The following is a 26,231-nucleotide window of genomic DNA, read 5'->3' on the forward strand; positions in this document are numbered from 1 at the left end:
TGAGCGACTCTTACGTCGGTCAGCTCGACACAGGGCAGCCGCCGGCTTCGAGTCTTACGAATCAGGGATGACGGCGACTGTCCCTGAAGGGTAACGGGAGACCCAGGCACCCGCACGGCCTTGGGCGCAGCACGGGGACGGTGGCGGGGGGACCGGCTGTGACGTGCGGACCGGAGATGCCAAGACCATGGCGACGGTGCGGCACCGGCGTTTCCCCGCCAGCCCTTTCCGTAAAGAGCCAGCGAAGGGGGCCGCCCGTGGGCGTTGCCATCGTGGCCCGAGTCGAGCTGACCGGCGGAGAGTCGGTGTCCTCCCGAGGAGCAGGGAGCTGCGCTGTGGCCGCGCTGGGAAGGCTACATTCGTGGCCCTGTTTCCCGTTGGCTCACGGGCCCAGTGCGGCCGGCAGCTGGCGACAGGCGTGGGCCGAGCTCAGAAGGGCACCAGGTGCCTGGCTGGGGCCCAGGTGTTTTGAAGCTGGAAGGGGGTCCTGGACCGAGCAGGGGGAGCCGTCCCCCTCCGGGTGTCCCTGAGCAGGGCTCTGCTGGCTCTGGAGAGGGACGGTGTGCCCGCCACCTCTCGCCTCCGCACGCACAGGCACCCGGGCAGCAGGACCGATGCCAACCTGCATGCGCTCGGCTCCCAGAGTGCACCGGGGCCTTGTGATCTGTGCGGCTCAGACACATCTGCTCACGTGGGGACCGTGAGCTTACACGGTGATGACAGAGGTAGTGACAGCCGGGCCCCCGGGTCCCGCAGGGCAGGGCTTCCTGTGCGGCCCTGGGCGTGGAGAGGGAGGACACTAACCAGCTCACCGTCCCCCCAGCCGGAGGGGCGCACGTGGCGCGTCTCTGACCCTTTTCCTTCCTTCCAGATGCCGACCGAGTGGACAGCACCACGCTGGGTAAGGCGCGTCTTGGATGTCGTCCGCCTGGTTTGGCCCACACGTCCCATTGTCTTCCTGCCGCGAGCTGTAAATCATAGGCACGGCCGCACGTGGAACGCTGGCCTGAGAGGACACAGCGGTGCGGGACAGGCCTGCCACCGGGCAGGGGCGACAGCGCCCCCTCTGCCGGGAGCACAGTGTAGGGGGACGGGCCGGGGCTCAGGGCATCAGCTGAGCGTGGTCATGGACCCGGCCCCTTCAGAAGTTTAACTGCAAAGGTTCTAAGCGTTCGTAGAAAATGTCCGATTTAACGTGTTTGAAGTACAAATGCTCTTCTGCTGGCTCCACGCTGCCTGCCTCTGTCTGTACACAAGGTGGCTGAGCTCGGCTGCCAGCGGCCGCCTGGGGGAGCTGGGCTCTGGCCTGCACGCTGGGCAGTTTGTGGGTCAGAAGGGGCTCAGCTGGGAGCGGGGCGTCCATGTGCCGCCCCTGCCTCCCCACCGCTGGGCTCAGCGGCCCGACGCGGATCTCCCGAGTGGTGGGCTCGGTTCAGGAATGAAAACGGTTCGGGAATCACAGCGGCTCAGGAATGACAGCGGCCGTGTGCTCAGTTGGTTATGCAGCTTCCTCCCTCCCAGCGCCGCCGCCTCCGGAAAAGCAGGAGCTCCGGACGTCCCTCTGGGTCGGGCTGGTGGGCGCTCCGGGAGGGCTGGGGAGCAGCAGCTTTCTAACGGGCGTCTCCTCGCAGGGAGCGGGTGCCAGGACTGCGCCAAGAGGAAGCTGGAGGAGAACGGCATCGAAGCTTCCAAACAGCTCCGGCCCTCAGGTACCTGGGCTGCCTGTGGGTGCCCTCAGGGTTGCTGACTTGTGGGCGGGGCAGTCGCTGGGCGAGATGCGTCACTCCACTGCCCGGAGGGACCCCTCCAGACACTTCTGCTCATTCACATTAGGTGTCGCTAAAAAAACACGTAGAGAACCTGTGAGGTCAGCAGTGAATGCTCACAAAGTGAGTACACCACGTGTCCCATCCGGGTCCCCACGCAGAGCAGTGTTGGGAACCCCTCCCCCCCACACTTGTCAGTCACCCCACCACCACCCAAGGGTGACCGCTGTCTTAGGCGCCCAGGTTGCCTGTCGAGGAGGGTCGGTGCCACCCCGTTCCCAGGGCTCTGGGCGCCTGCAGCGTTCCTGCCTGGGCGCCTGGGGCTGAGGACTTCCACGAGGACGTCTCTGTGTGAGTCTTCTGTGCGTGCTCCATTCCCGTCCTCCCTCCGGGACCACCTGTGGCTGCCTTGATTATGCCCGTCTTCCGCCCCCTCCTGGATTCACACTACTGTCCACTGCTTCTGGAACGTCTTAGTTTGCATTTTCTGTCTCCATTTTTTCAAAATCTTTCTGCGAGCGTTCCAAAAGTACCTTCCGGCCTGGGGTTCGGGGACCTTGACAGTGTGATTGCCAGTTTCCAGGGGCTCTTGTTCCCCGAGTTGCTCTTTCTCAGCACCTGTTAGTTAGGACGGTGACACCTTCTCGGGTCTCTAAGAAGCAGAGACTTCCCTCGGTACCTGTCGCGACTCCATTCCAGAAAACTCCATTGGTGTGGAGGGTTTTCAGATAACAGTTTAGTTGTTATCCTATCTAATAAAGAGGGAATATGCTAACTGACCATCACTCAGTCGCAAAGATGGCTGCACCCACAGCTGAGGCCAAGTTCCCATAAGGAGCCTTAACAAGCAATCAGCAGGGACCTGAGGCTATGCCATCCCCCCGCCCCTGTGGGGCTTGACAGGGGACCTCAGGCCACACCCCCACCCAGCAGGGCTTGACAGGGGACCTCAGGCCACACCCCAGCCCCAGTGCCAGGCCAGGGGACCTGAGGCCATGCCCCCTGCCCAGCGGGGCTTGACAGGGGATCTCAGGCCATGTCCCCGACCTGGTGGGGCTTGACGGAGGACTTCAAGGCACATCCCCCGCCCCAGTCTGGGCTGGGGGACCTCAGGCCACGCCCCCCATCCTGGTGCCGGGCCAGGGGACCTGAGGCTATGCCCCCTGCCTGGCGGGGCTTGACATGGGTGAGACTGGCCGGGTCTGGACCTAGCCCAATGTGGGGGGGCCGGCCGGGTCTGGGTCTCATAAGATTTTGAGGTGCATGTGGGTGGGCAGGGACTTGACTCTAGGTCCCGTCGTGGTGAGCCCCAGACTCTGACAGGAGGAAGGTTTTCATATACATTTTACTAATTTTTTTCATCTCTGATACTTCTATTATAGAGAAAGGGCAAATAGCAATATTAAATTATTCCCTCTAATTAATCCCCTTTTAATGTGCACGAATTTCGTGCACCGGGTCACTAGTTACTTTATAAGAAAACTTCAGTAAAATACTCTTAAACACGACATAGTAACCCACCACGAGTTTCTGGAGCTCTGAAGCATGTGCCGTGTCAGTTGCCGACTTATTTAACATGTGAACTCATTCCTCGGGGTATGTGTGAGCCACCCTGTGATACTGTGTTTCCCTCTACGCCCCGAGGACCGAGTACTGCTGAGTGGTCTGTTGTAGATAAAAGGTCCATAACGAACGCAAACAGCACTCAATCGAGAAAGGCGACGGGTGCGGCTGTGTTCACATTGGCTGCTTGCGGAGTGAGTGGTGGCCGGTTAGGACGGGTGGCTGGAGAGGGACGGTCTTGGTCCCGCGGGGGGTGAAGAGGAGGCGCTGGGAGCTCGTGGAGGGGCAGCGGCTCCCACGGCCTCCCCGATTGTGTACAAGTTCAGGGCACGGAGAGCCTCACCGTGCGGTCGCTGGCGGGGAGCCGACTGTGAGAGTATTCCGGATAAAATTCTTGGCGGTCTCATGGGCTGTGAATTCAGCCAGTGGAGACACGTGCAACTAAATAGAAACAAACGACTAGTGTCTTCGAGGCGTTTCCTCGGGGCCAGTTTCTTTCCTACGGTGTCTTCGGGCCGCAGATGTGTGAGAGGCCGGCCCAGGTGGTGGTCTCGCTGGGCCGTGGGCCGCTGCTGCTGCTGCGCACACCCAGCCTTGCTCCCCGGGGGGCCTCGGAGCGGGGCGGCGGCGCAGGGCTTTCTGCTGGTGGAGCAGGGCGTGAGCCGCAGCGCCCACCGCCTGCTTCTCCCACCGCCTGCTTCTCCCAGCAGCTTCTGCCCGACGGCCTTGGTCTCTCGCAGCAAGCTGGCCCTGCCCTGCGTGTGGGTGCGGCCGAGGTTCATGTCGGCCCTGCTGGCCGCCTGCGCAGGCGGGAGAGCCGAGGGGGAGCCGCCATCACATGTGCTGACACCGCCTCTGCCCCTAAGAAAGGAAGAGCACCCCGTTCACGGGCAGGTGCACAGCTCTCACAGGACCCAGTGCCCGGGGGCACTGAACCCACAACGCGTTTCTGGGCAGTGGCTGCTGTTCCCCCAAGACGGAGGCATTTTCTCAGTCTTCAGCGCATAAGTAACACTAAAAGTTTCCCGGAATAGGAATCGGACGGCAAGGCCTTTCCCGAGCTGAACCTCACATCTTGTATTCCTTTCTGTTTAAACAGACGATGCTGGCGCATCTTGAAATCTTTAAAACCAACCAAACCTGCAACTTGAAAACCAGCCTTCTGTGACCACAGTGCCGTACCTGGATGATGAGGAATGTTCGAGAACTCACATGGACCTCTCACTTCTAACCGTCATGTACCCCAAGAGAGCCCTGTGGGGTGTGGCCCGCGGAGGCTGGGCGACAGTCCCACTGTGTGTCTAACTGCTCGGGTGAAGCGCACACCTCAGGTGTCCTCCGTGAGGATGGTGGACAACTACCTCAGGGCCGGTGGCGGGAAGGGCGGTGCCTGTGCCCCGGGCTCCCCGGCACGCCCTGGGTCAGGTGGCTTTTCTAATAAAGGGCACAGTGGAGACCACAAGCAACAGAAGTTGCCAAAGAGAAAATAAGAAACTAGACTCTTAAGTTTTATAATTTTCATGTGGAAACATCTGTTACCGTAGAGGAAACTTTTAAGGTATGTTTGTTACGTTGTTAAATAGTAAAGAATATTCGAGGTGTGGACTCTGCCAGTGAGAGTGACGTCTTAAAAGAATGCCTGGACCAAAGGGCTTCTTTGGAACGCCGTAATTTCAGTGACTTAGTTCCGAAGATCGGCAGGCCTATCCCTGAGCGTCAGAGCATCATCGCGAAGAACCAGAGGGCCTCTTCTTTTTTATAGAGTGCGAGGGGGGCGGGGAGAACAGCGACTTGCCTCCCGTAAGTGCGCTTAATAGGGACTGAACCCGCAACCTTCTGGTGCACGGGCTGGTGCTCTAACCATTGAGCAGCCTGGCCAGGGCAGAGGGGCTTGTCAGCCGTGCCGTACAGGGTGGTGCAAGTCCGCCTTGAGGCTGATGAGAAGTTACACGTGGAGCAGAGCAGGTTTTAAACTTGCAGTTAGAGTATCAATCCCAAGCTTTCCAAGTCTCTCCTCCCAACCTTCTCCGCCATGGCACGTGACGGGGCACCGCGTGAGGCAGGCAGGCAGAGGGGGCGGTGGGTGGTTGCCCTGTGACTGCGGCAAAGGCCCTGTTGGTCTGTTTTAGAGGCTGCCTACTCTCATGTGACTTCCTTGCCAAGCACTGACACTCCCCACTGAGGGCGCTGAGCCCCTCAGGCACAAAGAACTAGACTCACAAGGTTGGGGTGTTGGGCAGAGGGAAGCTGCACCTGCGGAAGCCCGTCTGCTTTCCAAAGTGTGAAGCACATCCCTGCTCCTCTGGTCAGTTTTAACTTCACTCTGCTCAGCCTCCTCCAGTTCTGACCAGGCTCGTTATTTAACGAGGGTTTTCACCGGGAGTTGCCACTCAACTGTGAAATCAGGTGATTACTTGAACGTGTTTAGTGTTTGAAAAGCAAACATTAGACAGTTTTTTTAAGGACTCGTGAAAGTGCGATCAGGGATGATGTGTCTGAAGGTTGGGCAGGCACGGGTATGGCCACGTCACAGCAGGGAGGGCCGTGGAAGGAGGGAAGCCTGGGAGAGTGTGGCAGGGCCCGCCCAGGACCAGCTCTGAGTGCCACGCCGGGCGGAGGCCTTGCTGCGAGGAGTGAGCCTGTCGGTAGGCAGTTCCCGTAACACTTGTTTAAAATGCAGACTTAAAGCGACGTGACGGATGGATGAGTGAGGAAGTTTGAGCGCACCGGCTTTGTGTATGTACGGCTCTGTCCTTGAGAAACTGGGTCAGGGGACAGCCTGGCCGTTGGTTACTGCAGCTCCAATGTTCTGACATTTTTAAACGGTGGTATTTCAAATAGTTATACGGGCACCTACCTAACAGCCTCTTTGCTGCCTCGCCGAAGCCTGCACTACCTGCTCTCCGGCCATAAAGAAGGTCGCTGACCTGCTGGTGAAGTAGGTGAACTGCGCAGCGGGACTGAGCCGCACGGAGACGTGCCAACTCGCAGACACCGTGAGCCCGCCAGCCCGGCACCGCCAGCGCCCTGCTGCCCTTCCCCACTGGACCCGGCGACGCCCGCTACACAGCCGACTTCTGGGCATTGCCAAGATAAAGGGCCATGTGTGCTGATACCTGTGTAGTTCGTACCGTGTGACGTGTGTAAACTAGCGGTTGTTTTGACCAGGTTCCCAGCTTGTTTTTGGAGTGTGGCGTTCCAACCCGCTTCCTGCTGCTCGGTGGTTTGCATAGAAGGTAGTTTCAGGGATGCGAGGGTGCTGCCTTAGGGCTGCCTCCTGCGCCCAAGTTAGGAGAACAGGCAGCCCAGGAAGAGGAAGGGACACGGCTCAGGTGGCACTGGAGGGACGTTACAGTGTTAAGCTGATGTCTTTCAAGACAGGAAGTCGGAGACTGAGTGCGACTGCCGGCACGGAAACAAGGAACCGGGAGACCGACCGGCCCCTGCTCCCCACGGTTCACGGGAGCGGCCCCTGCTCTCCACGGTTCACGGGAGCGGCCCCTGCTCCCCACGGTTCACGGGAGCGGCCCTGCTCTCCACGGTTCAGGGGAGCGGCCCTGCTCTCCACGGTTCACGGGAGCGGCCCTGCTCTCCACGGTTCACGGGAGCGGCCCTGCTCTCCACGGTTCACGGGAGCGGCCCTGCTCTCCACGGTTCAGGGGAGCGGCCCTGCTCTCCACGGTTCAGGGGAGCGGCCCTGCTCTCCACGGTTCACGGGAGCGGCCCCTGCTCTCCACGGTTCACGGGAGCGGCCCTGCTCTCCACGGTTCAGGGGAGCGGCCCTGCTCTCCACGGTTCAGGGGAGCGGCCCCTGCTCGCCATGGTTCACGGGAGCGGCCCCCGCTCTCCACGGTTCAGGGGAGCGGCCCTGCTCTCCACGGTTCACGGGAGCGGCCCTGCTCTCCACGGTTCAGGGGAGCTGTGAGCAGGGGCAAGGCTGTGACTTCACGGTGCCCAGTGCGTCCCGTTTACACGCGGTGAGTGTGGTTCGGAAGCGAGTCCGCTCCTTCAGGAGCCCCTCCTCGGTGGCACTGGGCCCCCGCGGTCTCCTAGACCGGCAGCACCTCCGCATGCTGTTCCGTCCCGCGATGGAAACAGTCGGCTGACAACGCTGCACCTTCTTTCCCACCCGGAACGAGGCACCGAAGTGGAGAGTCCGTTGTTACTTGGGGAAGTCTGTTCATTTCCCTCTTAACAGAAATGACACTTAGGAAGATGCAGATTGCACTGAAGCAGACATAATTCATTTCCACCTTAAAATTTTTTTGTTTATAAAATTATAAATTGGAAACATTTGAAATTAGAATATTTTTATTGATATTTTCATACTGACATCAGTTCCTCTGAAATAATTTCTCAAAATCCAGGTTCAACACCCTACAATTAGAATATCCAGAAACCAAGACTATCCTTTAAACGTTCCTTAAATAGACAAGGCAAGACCAGAGGGAAGAGGATGTAAAATTCAAAATCTTTCTGGCTGGGTTTCAAAATGGAACTTGAAACTATGGGAACAAAACTGTACCTTTTTTTTAATTGTTCAAAGCTAACTCCCCCAGGAAACCTTCCCTACGGGAACGGGAACGGGAACAGGAACGGGAACGGGGCCGAACACTCCTAACGGCTGTGGGCAGCAGCACCTTCGCCGGTAGCGGTCAGCTTTCTCAGGCGGCACCCAGGCTGGCTGGCTCCGGAAGTTGGTTCCTCACAGTTTGGACCCGAGAGTGAGAACTGAGCAGTGATGACCTGGCCACAGCTAACGGAGAGCCAGCAGCTGCGCCGGGCACTCGGACCCTAGCGGGGCTCTCCCTGTCTTCTGTTGCCCTCTTCGCCTTCCGTGTCGGGGTACTGAGAGAGATCTAAAGTCAGAACTCGGCTGAACATGTAGTCATCTTGCTGAAATGGAGAGCAGACAGAAGTTAGTCCTTCTACGTAGGAAAAAGGTGCTATTAAGCCTAAAACAAGAGCCAGTAGTGAATGTGGATTTGCATTTCAAAGGAGATGTTGCTGCCTCAGAAGGTGTCACTGGCCTGCATTTACATCGGCTTTCTTAGCTCATTTTCTGTGTTACCTGGTACGGGCTATCAGGATGTGCCACGCCAAAATGTGGCTCTGGCAAATGGACTGTGTGAGCTACTGAGATGCAGGGAAAGCTCTGAACACTGGCCACAGGTCTTCCTTGTCTAATTCCCCCCTTCCCTGCCCTTGATGAAAGGCACCTATGTGATCTGCAGAGCAAACCTGGCCTGGTCACCACACTCCTGGTCACCTTCCACCTCTGCTCCCCTCCCCCAGCCCCCTGCCCTTCCCTCACGTCAGCCTAAGACCAGGGGGGAGAGGAGCCCAAGTGCTAGCCAGCCTGTGGGGCCTCAGCCGCGATGCTCTGCTGGTCTCTGTCCTGCCAGGCTGACTCAGGCCCAGCAGAGCCCCTGGGATGGGCCGGCGACTGTTCCGATGGCTTTCCTCCCTTACACCGCGGGAGAATTCATTTCTCCGCTGCAGCCTGTCTCCAGGGGTCCCCCCAAAATTTGCAGGCACAGGAAGGGAAACTACTTTTAGCTTAGCAACTCACTGTCCAGAAATGGAATGACCAGAAATACTCCATTACCTCGAGTATTCTGAATGGCTTAAGAAAGATGTGTTCACATTCTACAAGTTACTATACAACTTGGAACTTTCCGTCAATCTGTTCTTCCCTCTGGTACTTTTTGGAGATAAATGGTTCCTTGTTAGTTCTCCCACAATGCATTTACTTTTGCCTAAAACCTTCAAACATTACAGAAATAAGAATATAACGTCACCGCTTACTTTGTGTAAATACGTACTATTATTTTATAAAGGAAATTCTGTAATTTTCTATTTGCTTTTTCAGATCTTAAATCTCTTTGTACAGTCACAGAAAAACACCTGAATAGTTACTTTTAAATCTTATTTCATCGAACAGGAATGTAAGCCTGAGCTCTCCGTGCAGAACTCAGCAGTGGCTCGTGCCCAGGAAGGAGAACGGGGCGGTGTGCTCATCGTTACCTCCGGGTAGATGCCGATCAGGGCGTCAGCCTTGGCGTAGAACTCCTCTTTGAGGGAGATGATGATCATCTGAAACTGGTCCTGAGTTTGCTCTTTGATGTAACTCGCTACCTGGGAGGGAGGAAACAGCACACGTCACCAGCAAGGAGGGCCTCGTTTCTGGGCCCGGGAGATAGTGATCCTGAGGTCTGTTTGCCCATTTTAGGTGACAGGAACTTACCGGCCTCCCGGGTAATTTGGTAAACCCACTACAGCCACAGAAATAGCTCAGATTCTAAAATAAGGGGTTAGGAAAGGTACCTCATTAAATCTATGATCTAAAACTTCAAGGATATTTTTAAGGATAAAACTCTACCTTATCTACGATACGGTATAAATAGTCTTTATAACAGTATAAAAACTACCACTCAGATATTTTATGAGGGTGAAGAAGGGCTGGTATTTAACCTTCCAACTTCCTATTTTGTCAACTCAAAGCCTGAAGGGGGAAACCATGGCAATGACATGTATTCATAGCCCAGTCATCAGGCTGGAGGTGGGTCTTCAGGAAGGTCACTTCCCAGGACTGAGAACAGAACAGTCTGCACAGAAGTGGTCTTAGCACCTGCTCAGAGCCTGGAGAATGGTGACCTGAGACTCAAGCCACAGCTCACTGAGACGCTTGCAGCTCCCTGGCTCTCCCCGGGCCTGGAATGGGTCTTCTCCGGATGTACTGGTCCTGGCTGACCCGCCATCCTAAGGACAATACTAAGGACGCAGCGCTGGAGGCAGGAATGGCGAGCTTCAGGGAAGGACTGAGTCACTAGGGAGCTGAATCCTGTGCGGAGGGAAACTGCTCTGACTCAGAGAAGGAACGCTAACTTTAGAGGCAGCAGCAGTCATTACGACGCAGGACTGAAGTCCCGGATACTGACTGGACTGGGAGAGGAGGTCGGATGCAAAGACGGAGGGCGTGCATGTTGCCTGGAGAGTTGCCGGGTACGGGGTGGGCGCCCTGATCACAAGTAGTGCTGGAGCTGCTGCTTAGCTGTTCACCCTACAAGACCGCTCCCCCAGTGTGCAGTGGGGTGCCAGGAGCGCACATCTCTACGGGAAACGGAGCGAAGAGGCTTTTAATACACAGGAGAGGTGATGACAGTTCTCAAGTAAGACCGAGTACCCGGAGATGCCATGACTACATCTGATTTTGCCAGAAGATATGGCCATCCTAAATGCCACCGAGAGAAGATGCAGTCCACCAAAGTAAGATGTCCCCCCCTCCTCTGCAACAAAGAGCAGGGATACGAAGTGCCCAAATTCACCAAAGGGGCGACTCTCTCCTGAGTCAGGCCGGAGTCCAGGAAGCTGGTGCAGACTGGCTGGCATTCGAGGTGTTCTTTTGTTCCTAGCCTGCTTCCAGCCGAAAGTCTGGCAGGTCAGAATGTGGCTCTTGCCTGTCCTCTACAAGGTTCGGGGACCAGTTTGTGGGGCTGAGGCTGTGCTGTCCTATGTCCACTGTGACGTGTTCAGAGAGCAGGCTCCCAGAGACGTGGGTGAGACGAGTGTCCCTTGGGAAATGCTGAGAGGCAACCTCATGCCATCCGAAGGTGCCTCAGGCTGCAGCTCCTGAAAGTCCCAACTCCCGAGCCTTTCACAGACTCCGAGGAGAAGTGGGAGGTCAGCTTCAGAGACTCAGCACCTGAATAGCACCCCAATGTTAAATGCATCTCGCAAAGGGGGCTCATCAACCAAGCTCACAAGACTAAGGTGTAAACCAGGGCGCCAGTTTGCCAGTTACTAATGAGAAACATCGGTCGCAGGACCCGGGCAGCCTCCCGGTCAGTCAGCGGCTGTAAAGCCAAGCCCAGCCGTTGCTGGAGGGAGGGCGTGCCTGGAATCGGCAGCAGAAGTCTAGTCCGTGCACCCTCAGAAGTGGGTTTCCTCTGCAGGAAGGAGTCTGCAGGCCAGAGGGACCCCTCCCCTGCGAGTGATGGGTCCTGCCGGTATGTGCCTCTGGCCTTGGGCCATGCTTCCAGGGTGGAACGATTCTCATGTCAAAAAGTCAAGATGTGTGGCCCGAGAGCCCCTTCCAGGTGGCTTGTGTGTCTGTGCACTGATCTTCCAGGCTGACTGAGACTGGACTCTCAAGAGCCAGCTGTTCCTTTGTCCCCTCATTGTCTTAAACACCGAAAACAGGATCCTGCACACGTGCAGCAGCTGGACAAATGTTCGTACGTATAATGGGAGGGGCACAGTTTGAACTTCAATTCTTCTGAAATTTTAGTTAGAGGTGTTAGTTCGGGACTTCATTAAACAACTAATTTGGTCCTGTTTGCCAGGGGGTCTGTTAGTGACCCTCATGTCCCAACCTCTAGATGAGGAGAGAGGCCAGCACCGTAATCCTCCCTCGACTCCATGCAGACTCCCCAACAACTCTGAGGCTCCCCTAAACCTTGAATGAAACTCCCTTGAACCATGTTGTTTGTAAGATACTGAATTTATATTTGATTTTTAACCAACAGTTATCAAACAAGTTCTGCTCAGGGTATACTGAATTATAGGCATCCCGTTGGCAATGAAAAGCAGAAAGAAACTTACTTTGCCAATGTTAGTATTGTCCAGGGCTGCATCCACTTCATCCAGAACAAAGAACGGAGCAGGCCGAAAACTGGAAAAAACGACAAGTTACCACTTCCCATTTGTTTGACAAAGACTTGGAGAAGGATTAACCATATGCAGACATACCCTTTTGGATGCTTTTGTGCAGGTCACCAATGACTGTATGTTGCTAAACCCAATGATCAATTCTGTCCGTGTTCCAAGTGTCCTTTGCAGGTAGTACCTGGGGCGGTGCTCTCACCTGTTCCTCTGATGTCAAGGGTGACAGGGTCCCCTCCCCTCCCCCTTACTGCTCCTTCCCAGTCTGGTCTGCCAACTCCTGGTCTCCCCATTGAACACTGCGGGGCCCATGGGGCTCAGTGCTCAGAGCTCTCCTCTACCTGATTAGCTCCTTGGTGGTTTCACCTGATCCCAGAGTTGTAAATGACACCCACGTGTGATGGCTCCCACACTTCTGAGAGTTCTGATCTCCTGAACTGTCACTTCACACATTTAACAGCTTACTCAGCAATTCCACATGGGTGTCTAATAAATAGCTCAAACTCATCCACAATCAAACTCACCTGCCCGTCCAAACCTAATCCCTTCTGTGGTGTCCCTGTCCTCAGTCAATGGCAGCTGTCATCACTCCAGCTGATTAGGCCAGAACCCCTGGAGCCATCCTGACTCCTCCATGCCCCATGCTTGTCTCTGCTCTCACCCTGGACCCTCAATAGCTCCCTAACCCGTGCCTGCCGCTGCTGCAGAGTCCCTACAGATGCCAGGCTCACTCTGGCCATATAGGGCCTTTGCACTTGCTGACCGTTATGTCTACAACATTCTTGCTCCCCTAATTCCTTTAGATCTTTGCTCAGTTGTTACTTCTCAAAGAGCCCTTCCCGGATGACTCTCTTTAATATTGCAAACCCTTCCCCACCACTATCTCCATTCCTTGCTTTAATTTTTCTCCCTACAGCATTTGCTATTTTGTCAGTCTCCACATTAGAGAATTCAATTGTTAATCCACCTTATTTATCATCTGTCTTCCCCACCTAGAATGAAGTATCTTTGAGACGGATTTTGCTTTGTTCTCTGCTCTCTCTCCAATGCCTCACCAGCTGGCACAGTAAATATATGATGCTTATCTGCTGAACAAGTGGGTGGGGTGATACCTAGACATCATCTTATTCTGGCAAGATTTACTCAACACAAGCGCCCGTTAGGCCCTGCTCGGCTTTCCCTAAGCCCCCTGCATTAATGGCATTTCTTTCCTGTAATGGCCTATTCCTTCTCCTTCTTAAGATCAATAAAAACCAGCTGTAGAGCCGAAACTGGTTTGGCTCAGTGGATAGAGCGTCGGCCTGCGGACTGAAAGGTCCCGGGTTTGATTCCGGTCAAGGGCATGTACCTTGGTTGCGGGCACATCCTCAGTGGGAGGTGTGCAGGAGGCAGCTGATCAATGTTTCTCTCTCATCGATGTTTCTAGCTCTCTATCCCTCTCCCTTCCTCTCTGTGAAATATCAATAAAATATATTTAAAAAACAAAAAACCAGCTGTAGAACTGTCATGCCATTCTTCTGACATGAGAATAGAGGCAGCATCGTCTCCTGAGATCTTCACCTAGTGCTCTGGATGCTGCCTTCCTGTCAGCTAACTTTTCCTTGATTGATTTTATAAACAGTGCCACCACCATCAGTGGAAATGAGAGGTGAAACATTTTTTTCAGGAGATACACTTTGCTTAACATTCTTTACTAAACAGCCGATCTCCAAATGTGGACTAGGAAAATAATATACAAGTTGCGTGTTTTTGTTTGGGGTTTGTTACTGTTTTTCTTGCAATTGTGATATCACATCTGGCCATTCCAAATATTTATTTTTCTTCTTTCTATAAATCTAAAATATCAAGCTACTGATAATAAAAATTTAATAAAAATCTGAATTTTCTCTTAGATTTTCTGTCTAAATTGTTATAGACGTAAAACATCATCTGAATCGTCTGGCTGGAGAGAACAGTTTTGTATTCACATACTGCTAAACACAACTAAAGACAAGCAATTAGCAGGATTCTGTAGGACAAGCATGTCAAACGCAAAGGCTAACACGAATCAAATAAACAAGGCATGCGGTGAGACGTGCCTGCTGTGGGTCCATTTGGTTTCTGTGCTGATGCAGAAGCCCCACAGCTCCCGGTGACCTTACCTGTGCACAGCGAACAGGAGCGCCAAAGCTGCCACACATTTCTCTCCCCCTGACAAGTTGTCCATCGGCATGAACCGTTTGCCTGGGGCCACACAGTTATAGCCAATTCCCTCCAAGTAAGGCTCTTCCGGGTTCTCTGGGCTAAGAAATGCCTGAAACACATGTTACTTATTTAGCAAAACCAGAAAAGCAATTAGTAAATTTTAACTTGGATTTGCAACAGGCTTAGCTGCAAAGTATTTTATTGGTTAGGTTTTCCTCCATTTTTGGGAAAGATATCAATGCCTGTAAATAATGTATTTAGCTCTACATGCAGTCACAGGCAACAGGGTTGTCTGGGTGGGAGAAGAGGGAAAGCATTCTAACATACATGAAGACCAGGCCTTCCACACACTGCCGTTCAAGCCACAGCAGCACATGCCACAGCCTTTAAATAGTCTCCATTCAGATCACTCGGGGGTCCGTTCGTTAACTGTTTATGGAACACCCATTTTGGGGCCATGTACTGTGGACTCGGAGATGAATCCTGCCCTCAGAGTTAATGGGACTTTTATAGTCCTACTTTACTGAAACTAAGTAAATGGTTTCTGGTTGGAATTCTAAATATCTGCCCTAGGATCAGCTCTCAGGCATAAAGGAACATCGTAAGAGTAAGAGCAGATACCTAAGACCCAATCTACATCTTTACTCCACATTCAGCTCCATAGTATTTGCTGTGGATTTTGACAACAGAAGGAGTGCTTATAGCAGGAACCACCATTACAGTGGACATATCTGGATTTGATCGGCCTTTCGTTCTTCCCTTTGTTACTCAGTCAGCTTCCTAAGCCCAGATCAACCATTTACCAAGATCCTCCACATTAGCCTGCCAGCCTACACTTCAGAGACCACTGGCAGTTCTCCGAAATTAACTCAGTGCTAGACAACAATCCCAGAAGAAAGGGAACTTGGAGACGAAGTGATTGAAGCCACCCATTTTGCAGACGGAGAAACGGGGTGAGAGATCTGGACGTGTGCAGGCTGGCGATGCTAGATTCGGGGGACCTAGCACAGCTGACTGTCCTGTCAGCGGGTCACTCAGTGTGGTGGCTATCTGTTTCCCATCAGAAGAGAAGCACTACCAATAACAAAGTTCTTACGAACATGTTGGGGTAAAAAGGTACATACTTGGGCACTGTTGTTTCTGCAGAGCTTCTTGTAGATTTGATCAATTGAGACTGAGATGTGCTCAAAACACTGGCTGAAAAGATCATATCTCCTTTTTTTCACCTGTTCAAACTCTTGCCTACACATTCTGGCTTCCTTTCTGCTGGCCTCAAAAGCTAAGAGAGAATCAGTGTTGTTTACTACAGAGACCGGGAAGGACTTCTTTCCAACTTTAAAGCATAAGTTATTTTTTAAATGAGATTTTGATTGTCTTGAATAAAATCTACATGGAAAATAACTCAATTATTAACTCCATGAATATGGCTCTTACAACTGACAAGCCCTTTTTCTGATAGGGTGAATTTTAAAATAATGACAAGTTCTAATACAGTATCTAATATGCCTATTATGCTAGTATAAAATATATTACCCATTCAAAAATAACCAATAAACCTGTTTTTTAATTAAAGTAGAACACTTTTCAAAAGGGAAGCAAGAAGTGATTCAGTATTAGAAGGACATTAATATAAGACAACAGAGAAATATATATATATATTAGAAACAAATGCACAATCCAGGGTGGGATTGCTGAGAAGTGTTATAGAAATCAAACCCAAACACCCAGGTTCACCGTCTGTGGACTCCTGAAACTTGTCCCGGACAGTCTTGAGGTTCTCCAAGGCTCTGAGGTTTGGGGCTGCTGTCCTCAACAGGACTTCTTCTTGCGATGCTACTTGTTGCAGAAGGAGTCTGAGGTGGGCCTCAACTTCTTTATCAGACGGCAGAGCCTGTTGGCAGGGAAGAGCAACCGTCAGCACGCCTTTGCGGTCCCAGCTGCTAAGGGATCAGGCACAGAGCCCTGTGTGTGGCTTCCGGAGTGGGCTGCGCCCTCACTGGCTTTAGCTGGTGTCAGAGACACTGCTCTCCTGGAATGTGCTTCACCGCCATTTTCTTAATCTGTCTAGAAAGCAACAACTGAGCTACCACCTTCCCTTACTCTTTCATTAAAGACACTGACCATCTATTAGACACCGAGGATGCAATGATAAAAACTTGCCCCTCAGGAGCTCGCAGGGAAGTCAGACACACACGGCATCTACAGCAGTGTGGGGCCCCTAGCAGGCGGCACAGGGACCAAGGGGCGGGGGGGGGGGGGGGGGCGTCCCTCCACCTGGAGGGCGTCACCAAAGCTGGAAGTCCAACAACCAACAGCACTAAGTTGAGCGAGGAGGAAAGGGAAGGGGTGGTGCAGGCATGCCCTTCCAGGAAATCACCTTCCCCTCTCAGAGGGCGTTAATTAATATGTGATAAAGGTGACAATTGATTGGGAAAAGAATGATTTGAAAAACACGGAGTAAATTGCTTAACTTAGGTACCTTTTAAAAAATAGATTATTTCATACCATACGCTAAAATCAATTTCAGATGAATTAAAACCATAAACAGGAAAAAACATATTTATTCAATAATGAAGTAGGAAGGACTTTCCAAATAATGAAGCACTAAATAGACTATGGAAAGACAAACGCTTTTTTCTGATGGCCTAAACAGGCCACAGCACGGCCAGAGCCCCACAAATGTGACCAAACACATGGAGAACACAGGAAATGGAAAGCTGCGGAGGGTACTGCTCTCTGCATCCCTGCATTCACATCCCCCCGCCTTTCACAAGCCCACAGGTGACTGAGCGCAGACCGCCCAGCTCGAGGCCGGCCCTGAGCCCTGGGCCGTGCTCCACAGCGGGGCAGGCGCCACCCACTGGGGCACCGCCTGGGACCCGCCGGGAGATTCAGGGTGCGGGCACGCTGGCCACTCCTGTCCACTGCAGGACTTCCGAGCCTTTCGTGCTCACCGGGCGCCTCCAAGAGGGGGCGGCCTTTCAAACAGCTGGTGGCCACACAAACCTTTCTTTGGCAAGGCGTTTCATGGCAGTGTCCCACAGAACACTCGGTGAGAGAGGCTGGTCACACATTTAAAAGGTAACCCGCCTCCACGGTTTCTTCAGAAACCATTAGGAGACCCGCCCTCCAGCACTCATGCTCCATGGACTCAATTATCCTGCTTTATGTAAATTTTCAGTATACTGTTGGCCATAGACAACGAAACCTTCCGATTACCTTCAAGTCCTCTCTCAGGGAGCTGTAGTCTATCTCCATGGCGGCTTCTCTTTCATAGATGTCCGTTGTGGCCTGGGTACTTTCCGCTTCCGTTCCCAGCTGAAAAACACAGGAGCCTGTCCTCGTTGCCTGCAATGGCGGTCTCCGCGCATCTGTCCGCTCCCACCTCCAGCTGACCGTCCTCTCACTCAGGTTGGAAGCTGGAATCTCGACGATGCCGCGAGGCCAGTCCCCCTGCACCACTGCTCCGGCTGCACAGGGCAGGCGCACAGCCACCCAGGGCCGGCCCACTGACCTCCACCTGGACAACTGTCCCCGAGATGTCTGTGTCACTTCGCCACTCACCTACTTACCAACTACCTCTGCTTAGGCCACCAACAGCCTCTGCATCTAAGATACAAACCTCCCCCCACCAATGCTCTCGATTCTCTTTCCTGCTTTATTTTTCAGCCTGCACCCAACACACGAGCGCTGTATGTTTACCATTTTGTGTGTGTGCCAACCTGTCCCCCACCTGAACGTGAAGGGAGGGATTTGGGGCATATGTGTTCACTGTGACTGCCTCGTGCAAGCCCTGGCAACACTTACTCCGGGGCAATATGTATTCCTCTCGGAAGGAAGGAAGGAAGGAAGGAAGGGAGGGAGGGAGGGAGGGAGGGAGGGAGGGAGGGAGGGAGGGAGGAAGGAAGGAAGGAAGGAAGGAAGGAAGGAAGGAAGGAAGGAAGGAAGGAAGGGAGAGAAAAGAAGGAAGGAAGGGAGAGAAAAGAAGGAAGGAAGGAAGGAAGGAAAGAAGGGAGGAAGGAAGGAAGGAAGGAAGGAAGGAAGGAAGGAAGGAGAGAAAAGAAGGAAGGAAGGAAGGAAGGGAGGGAGGGAGGGAGGGAGGGAGGGAGGGAGGAAGGAAGGAAGGAAGGAAGGGAGGAAGGAAGGAAGGAGAGAAAAGAAGGAACACATAAAGGAGCACTTATCCAGCTGCAGGCTTCCTGTTCGTGTAATGCTGACGCCAAACACGAAGACTCACAAATTAAGAGAGAAGACCTTTGTCACCATTTTTTTCTAGATATTCTCTGAAAAACAGATGAGACTATTTTGGGAATTATACCTACATTTTAGGTAATATGTTAAAATAGTTCACATAGAAGTTGGACCTGAATACAAACGTGATGCTGAATCCCTGAGTCTCTCCATCCCATTACCTAACTTGACATTGAATTTTGTATTCAACTTCCATGAGTCATCTGGTGACTGGCTACGCAAACCCTGGTCATAGGGCCAGCGCAGTGAGCCTCACCGGGAGCCCTGACAACGGCAGGCCCCTGCGCAACAAGATCCGGCTGCTTTATGCTCCCAGAAGGACCTGGGAACCAGTGATCTGGTGTGGGCTCCGCACAGCACAAGCATCTTCTGTGAGAACCCTGGCAGGTGCAGGCAACTCGCTCTGTCTGAACTCCTCCGGGGAAAGGGCAACCTCAGGTTCTACCTCACTACTGTACAAGACAGTTACTCCTACCCAGGGCTCCTTGCTCACCCTCTGGAGAGACGGTTTATGCTGCATGCCTTCGCTGTCCTGGGCTCTACAGAATACCTGTGCAGCGTCTCCATTACATGCCACTCCTAGATGTGCTGATGACACTGTAATCAGGGACTCGCCTGACAGGCCGCCCATCTTTCCAGTAGAGAGTGTTTCCCAGCTGCAGAAACCGGACTCTGGCCTCCAGCACAGCCCGTGTGATCCTGCTTCTGTGGGCAGACGTTCCACTGGAGGGCCTGGGCCTCTTCGCTCTCCTGGTCATGTTACTCTTAAAAAGCATCATGCTTTAGCAAGTGAACGCAAGCTCCAGTGTGGCTTGACCAGCACGAAGTGGAACAAAACTACCCCTTTTCCTTTTTAGATAATAATTCAGTATTAGTCCAGCTTAAGGTCTTCACCCCTGCTCTGAAATACCCCTCATGAACATCACAGTGGTTCAAGCTAAGACATCAGTAAATAACGCCACACTCCTGGCGGGCAAGGTGCAGAATGAGTGGGGGTTTGCCACCTGAAAGAGCAGCAGGACCCACAGCGCTCACTCAGAAGTCAGTCACTAAGTCTGCTTCCTCCTCTCCTGCTCCGTAACGTACCTCTTCTAATGACACTGCCTTTAAACAGACTTCCTACTGCTTCCCATCTGCTTCTGTGAGCGGACCCATCCCTTCCCTCTCTGCCCCCATGAGTGGACACATGACCCACAAGGAGCCAGAGTTCCTCCCCAGGACTTGTTCTGAGGTCAGGAAGCCTCCTTCCCTCTGGTCAAAGCTCGTGGACACAGCTGCGGCCTCTGGGGAAAGCTGACCTGAGAGAATAAAGCCAACAGATGCCAAGCCAGAGTGTTCAAATTCCTGGACTGAGTCATGCATGAGACCACCTCCACTCTGGCCCTATCCATTTACTCCCCCACCCCCAAGCCATTTGAAGTGGGTTTATGTCATTTGTGGCCAGAAACTGTCTTCTCCTTTCCTGACCTCCTGCCTAAAATGTGATCTCTGCTAAAAGAGAGAAAAAAAGACTCTCAGAGTATATTAGCACATCAGATTTAGGCTGTAAGAAGTGGTCAATATTAGCAAGAGAAGTATGGTTTTATAGATGCTTCATTCGGAAGATTCCAAAGGATGGAGGCCTCTTGTGGAGCGGAAGGCTGGATGGAACCGAACGGACAGAGCAGAAGGGGAGGGATGTAGAAAGCAGAGCAGAGAAGTGGTTCACTAACACAGTAAGAACTCAGAGATGACTTAAGAGGCAAAACAAATAACTATTTTCAGCATCTTCTGGATTAGCTAATATTAAGATAGTCTTTCTGAACTACACAGTCATATCTTTCCTAACATGGGAGACAGACCTAAGGGTGCATACTTCCAATGGACCTAGAGTAGAGTGATTCAAATGCAGTGAGAAGAAAGCAAACCCATGTCCATTAGCAGACCTTGCTTTACCTTCTGATTCCTTGGGGGTCCATTCTTGCTTCCCCTGCCCTCTCACTACGTGCATGGACTCAGTGAGGCATGTTCTTGTGAGAACCACCTTGAGCTGTTGGTGAAGGTGCACATGCAATGCTGCCGAGTGCAGGGAACTGCCCCTGCCGGGGGCCTGCGTGCTGCCTGCAGCCCCCGTGGCACCTCCCCAAATGCCCCGAACTCCATCAGCTTTAACTCCGATTTCTCTTGGGAATCTCTATACAGGTCAGAAACTCGGGTCCATCCTGTGGCCTAAAAGCGCCTGGATGAGCAAGGGACAGGAGAGAACTGCACAAAATTCCTGGTCCTGGGAGTAACGACCAATTGTTCTCTCTGTCCTAGAAGGAGGAGGTCTTCCCTGCCTGCAAAGGGGCTTTAGATCACAGGGACAGTCCGCAGAGCTGGGATCCACTACGCCAGTGGTCGGCAAACTCATTCGTCACCAGAGCCAAATATCAACAGTACAACAATTGAAATTTCTTTTGAGAGCCAAATTTTTTAAACTTAAACTTCTTCTAACGCCACTTCTTCAAAATAGACTCGCCCAGGCCGTGGTATTTTGTGGAAGAGCCACACACAAGGGGCCAAAGAGCCGCATGTGGTTTGCGAGCCGCAGTTTGCCAACCACTGTACTAAGCAGCACAGGGCATGACAGTAAGTTCGACACAATGTACTCATTTAAAAACCATTGGCCAGGATACCTCTACTTCAATGATGTCATCCAGTGACCCCAACAGAAGAAGGATTTCAATGTCTTGAACTTTACAATCAAGCAGCATATTATGCTTCTCTAGCCGTTTCTGTTCCAGAGAAGACTGAACGATCACAACTTCTTTTTGCCTTTTCCCCACTTCCCTGCAAATACACAGACATGAAAAAGTGATTATATTTCACTCATCATGTAAAGTGGCACCAAAGAAGAAAAAAGTGTTACAAGCTTACATGAAATTATTTTTCTCCATGAGTGCTATAAGTTCTCAAGCGATCCACTGATCCTAATGTGATTAGTTAATCCAAGGAAGAATATTCAATAATGAGTATTCTTCCTTTAATCAGGCTAGCAACCATGTTTCTTCCTGCTTTAATTCTAAATGTGTACAAATTTTTAAGCTGCATTTCTATTTATGTATTTAATTGAATTTAATGGGGCGACAGTGGTTAATACAATTACATAGGTTTCGGGTGTACAATTCTATAATCCATCACCTGTATAACTATACTGTGTGCTCACCACCCCAATCAAACTGCATTTTCCCCTGAATATAAGCTCTACTAGAGGCCCAGTGCACGAAATTCCCTCAGCCAGGCCTGCGCCCTCTTGCAGTCCGGGACCCCTCAGGGATGTCTGCAGTCGGCCATCCTTAGCGCTGCCCCGGAGGTGGGAGAGGCTCCTGCCACAGTGGCTGTGCTCGCCAGCCGTGAGCTGGGCTTCTGGCTGAGTGGTGTTCCTCCTGCGGGAGTGCACTGACCACCAGGGGGCAGCTCCTGTGTGGAGCGTCTGCCCCCTGGTGGTCAGTGTGCATCATAGCCATTTGGTCGATTTGCATATTAGCCTTTTATTATATAGAATTAGAGGCCTGGTGCACGAAATTCATGCACTTGGGGGGGTTTGTCCCTCAGCTCGGCCTGCACCCTCTCGCAGTCTGGGAGCCCTCAGGGGATGTCCAGCTGATGGCTTAGGCCTGCTCCCTGGCAGTCAGACATCCTTAGTGCTGCTGCAGAGGTGGGAGAGGCTCCCGCCACTGCTGCTGTGCTCACCAGCCGTGAGCCCAGCTTCTGGCTGAGTGCACTGACCACCAGGGGGCAACTCCTGCATTGAGCGTCTGCCCCCTGGTGGCCAGTGCACATCATAGCAACCAGCAGTTCTGCCGTTCGGTCAATTTACATATTAGCCTTTTATTATATAGGATATTTCTTTTTTTGTTGTTAATCCTTGCCCGAGGGTATTTTTTTCCATTGATTTTTAGGAAGAGTGGTAGAGAGAGGGAAAGACAGAGAGAAACATCCATGTGACAGAAACACATCAATTGGTTGCCTCCAGCACGAGCCCCAACCAGGGCCTGGGCTGGGGAGAAGCCTGCAACTGAGGTACATGCCCTTGACCAGAATTGAACCTGGGACCCTTGGGGCCTCAGGCTGATGCTCTATCCACTGAGCCAAACAGGCCAGGGCTAAGCTCTACATTTTAGAACCTCAAACCAAGAAAGTCTCTTAGTGAGAGAAATCTCTTGCTAATTAAGTCCCCGCACAGCTAACAGTCTGAACTTTTTTACTACCACCACTAATGTCTTCTGTCTTTTTAAAAATTTTTTTATTGATTTCAGAGAGGAAGGAAGAGGGAAAGAGAGATAGGAACATCAATGATGAGAGAGAATCATCAATCTGCTGCCTCCTGCACATCCCCTACTGGGGATTGAGTCCACAACCCGAGCATGTGCCCTTGACTGGAATCAAACTCGGAACCCTTCAGTCCACAGGCTCACGCTCTATCCACTGAGCCATGCTGGCCAGGAGTGCCTTCTGTCTTAAATAAGGACTTGGGAATTTTACCAGCTGAAACAATGTATGATTTTAAAGAGAAGCTAGAAACAGAACCAAAAAGTGAAATAAGAATTGTGTGATTTTCAAGAATATGACAACAAATATGTGGTTCTGTTTAAACTGAAAAAAAAAAAATCAAGAGTAAACAACTTTCACTGCAATCAAGAATCTTGGACAAAACCTTTTTGTCTCTGTCTCGTGTGGATGAAAAGGGGCCACACACTAACCCTGACAACCTCCAAGGAGGCCTACGTGGCTGGCCTTACAAACTCAGACTGAAGTAACTCACGGCTTTTATGCAGGCTGTGAAGTAATTCACAACCAAGAAGAGATGCAGAGAGGAAGTGTGGGAAGCCACCCATTGTCTTCACTCTCAGAGAAGTGCAAACAAGGAGCCCGGAACGCTGGTGAACCTTGAGCCCCGGCAAGGGCCAGAGCTGTGCACCGATTGTTGAGTCCAGACAATGGTGGCTCAAGCAATTTCCTGACCAAATAGTCTCAGAGTAAATCTTTCTAACATTTACTGGCCTTTAAGATAGTCTGTCTGTTACCGAAATCGCCTAAGGGCTAGATGTGTATCGAAAATTGAATAAAAGGTGGGCAGGGCCTGAACACCAGGGGAAGTCCTTCTCCTTGCGTTGGGCTTCCCGCTTGGCCCCCAATATTTCCGAATTATTATTTCTTGTCTCGTCTCTGTCATTTGCACAAGGCCCTTCTCCAGATCCCAGAGCCTGAACCACGCAGGACATGGATCACACAAGGAAGTTTTACTTTCTCTGAAGGGAAAGGGCAGGTGTATCGCCAATCAACACAAGAGCAAAGAACAAAAAGCTGCTCCCCTTTTTAAAGGTTGCTTGGTTGCTGTTGCTAGGTGACAAGGAAGGGAGGAGGATTTGGGACTGAAATAGAGAAGATATCAGGGGGTGGGTCTTTGTTAGTTTTTCAGGAGACAGACCAGGCAGATGTCCTAGGGAGGTGTCTTATTAGTGTTTTTTCAAAGCCTGTAAAATATACTTAGAGCAAAAGTTATGAAGAGTTTAAAAGAGGCTTGTTTAAAGAGGAAGAGGGAAGGGAACTTTCTACCAATTATCCCAGAATTGTAAAAAAACACACAAACCAGCAAGGAGGAGGGGTATGCAAGAATGTAGACTTGAGAGTAATGTATCTTGTCTTGCAGTTTGAATAGAGGGGCTATTTGAATTAGAGGAGTTAATAATCTTGAGTTTAATTACCAGGTGTTTTTTATAAATTGTGGAAGGCCACAGCAAAGCAAAAGAAAGGCTTTTTTTTTTCTTCCCCCTGTCATTACAGTAACCATACAGGACGGTCTGAACATAAAATTCCAAACTAATAGTGAATCATGGCAGGTAGTCACCACCGAGGCCTATAGCGTCCTTGACAAAAGTCAATCTTTACCTTAAATGAGCCTGTCTGTTGTCTTTTCACATCTAAGATAGCACCCCCTTGGAATGTCAGAATATTCCCCTTTTCCAGACCCCTCAGGGTACAATCTCTCACCAGAGCATGAGACCAGAGAACCCCTCATTGTTATCTTGTTGCCCACATATCATCTCTGTGTTATAAATGTTAAATATTAACTGCCCTATACCCACCAATGTAAAAGTATGTGTCTCTCCTTTTACTTTTATTAATCTCAGATATTTCCTTGCTTTGCTTTCCCCACGCCCTTAATCTGCCTCCAGTGAATTTTACGTAACCCTCTTAGGCCTCCTCCTCTGATTCTAATGTATAAAATAAGTTGTAAAACCGCTATTTTCTGAGCATTTTCTCAATCCGTTCAGATTTCACTTTCCGGCAATTGTCATCAGTTTGGCTCAAATAATGTGTCAATCATACAGGATAGTCGATGTCATGGTAGTGCAACAAAGCCACCTGATTCAAAGTGTTACCGTCATCATCATGGCAAACACACATGCTGATCAGGTGCCAGGTACTGCTCTGACAGCCATGTAAACAATCCCTCATTTAGTCCTACTGTTGAGACAGGCTCTATCCTCCCATTTCCTGTGACGAGGAAATGAGGGCACAGTCTTTAAGTGGCGGAGGTGGACATGCAGCCATGTAGTCACAGCCTCACCTGTTATACTGTGTCACACAAACAGACTAGAGGGAGACTCTGCCACAGGAACACACCAATGTCAAGAGCAGCCGTGGGCAAACTACGGCCTGTGGGCCGGATCCGGCTGTTCTATCCGGTTCTCTTGCTCTCCCCTCCGCTCCTTTACTTTGAATTTATATTAGTTCACACAAACACTCCATCCATGCTTTTGTTCCGGCCCTCCGATCCAGTTTAAGAACCCATTGTGGCCCTCGAGTCAAAAAGTTTGCCCACCCCTGGTCAAGAGGAATGTAGGCTAAGGGACTCTATGCAGCTCCAAGTCTCCATCCGCCTCAAAGAACTGCTCGCTCTCAACTCAGATCTCTCTTGGTTTTCCCTAAATTAGAATGTCTGAAAGGTGTGATGTGGGACCAAAAGTAACAAAGGACACGTATTCAAATAATAAAACGTCCTATAATAAATGTCAAATTCAAATTCATAGTAAACATCTTTAAAACTCTGGTTATGGGGCGAGGATCCAAGATGGTGGCGTAGGTAAACACCTAAACTGCTGCCTCGCACAACAATTTCAAAACTACAACTAAAAGACAAAACGTCTATCACCCAGAACCACGGGAAAGCTGGCTGAGTGGAAGTTCTACAACTAGAAGGAAAGAGAAAAGAGCATTGAGACGTGCACATGCGCTGAAAAGCTGAGGTACGGAGGCGCGTGATCCGGGCTGGCGGCAGGCGTTGCTTTTTTCAACCTAAAGGGAGGCAAGCTCCCGATTATTCTGAACTCCAGTTTCTGGGGAGATGCGGGGGACCCAAACTCCTACGGGGAGAAGCTGGACTGTCTGCCATCAGGTCGGAAAGTGAGGGTGGCTTGCTTGCAGAGCTGCGCGCAGGAATAATTGTTTACTGTGCTGGGGCGCGGGGCACGGGGACGTGGTCGGAGACGCAGAGCTGGCTAACTGGCAGCCATCGCTGTTTGCCATGCCCTAGCCTAGTGATTCCCTGAGACCCTGCCCCGCACAACCTACAAACCCACCCAAGCTCCAAGCAGCGGCTTTAGCATATGAATGGCCTGCCCTATCGCAGCTTAACCTAGCAAACTTGCAGCCCGGGTCAGACAGCTCCAAAACCTCCAAACCCCAAGCAAAGAGGAGAAAACTGTAGTTCTCACTGTAGCTCCTGCTGGGTGGCCTCAGACAGTGGCTGACCTGCACCCCATTGGAGATCCAGAA

General features: G+C 51.6%; 2 protein-coding genes across 5 annotated transcripts in view; one reads left to right on the forward strand and one right to left on the reverse strand.

Moving 5' to 3' along the window:
- FAM118A (family with sequence similarity 118 member A) overlaps positions 1-9,233 on the forward strand; it is a 28,339-nt gene extending 19,106 nt beyond the window's left edge. For 2 of the 3 annotated variants that reach the window (XM_080660964.1, XM_080660963.1), the window contains exons 7-9: positions 872-901; positions 1,632-1,709; positions 4,429-9,233. In XM_080660964.1, the coding sequence (XP_080517090.1) occupies positions 872-901; positions 1,632-1,709; positions 4,429-4,448 (128 nt within the window). In that variant the 3' untranslated portion in view covers positions 4,449-9,233. Of the gene's footprint in view, positions 1-871; positions 1,146-1,631; positions 1,710-4,428 lie in introns of those variants that run through there. The other variant, XM_080660965.1, reaches the window with a different exon arrangement.
- SMC1B (structural maintenance of chromosomes 1B) overlaps positions 8,100-26,231 on the reverse strand; it is a 57,981-nt gene continuing 39,849 nt past the window's right edge. Inside the window, exons 18-25 of one of the 2 annotated variants that reach the window (XM_080660959.1) lie at positions 21,086-21,239; positions 17,397-17,495; positions 15,912-16,068; positions 15,302-15,456; positions 14,135-14,286; positions 11,934-12,003; positions 9,357-9,467; positions 8,100-8,225 (exon numbers count right to left, since the gene is read on the reverse strand). In XM_080660959.1, the coding sequence (XP_080517085.1) occupies positions 8,124-8,225; positions 9,357-9,467; positions 11,934-12,003; positions 14,135-14,286; positions 15,302-15,456; positions 15,912-16,068; positions 17,397-17,495; positions 21,086-21,239 (1,000 nt within the window). In that variant the 3' untranslated portion in view covers positions 8,100-8,123. The remainder of the gene's footprint in view (positions 8,226-9,356; positions 9,468-11,933; positions 12,004-14,134; positions 14,287-15,301; positions 15,457-15,911; positions 16,069-17,396; positions 17,496-21,085; positions 21,240-26,231) is intronic. The other variant, XM_080660960.1, reaches the window with a different exon arrangement.

This window comes from Plecotus auritus (genome assembly GCF_963455305.1).
Source record: "Plecotus auritus genome assembly, chromosome: 3".
NCBI lineage: Eukaryota > Metazoa > Chordata > Mammalia > Chiroptera > Vespertilionidae > Plecotus > Plecotus auritus.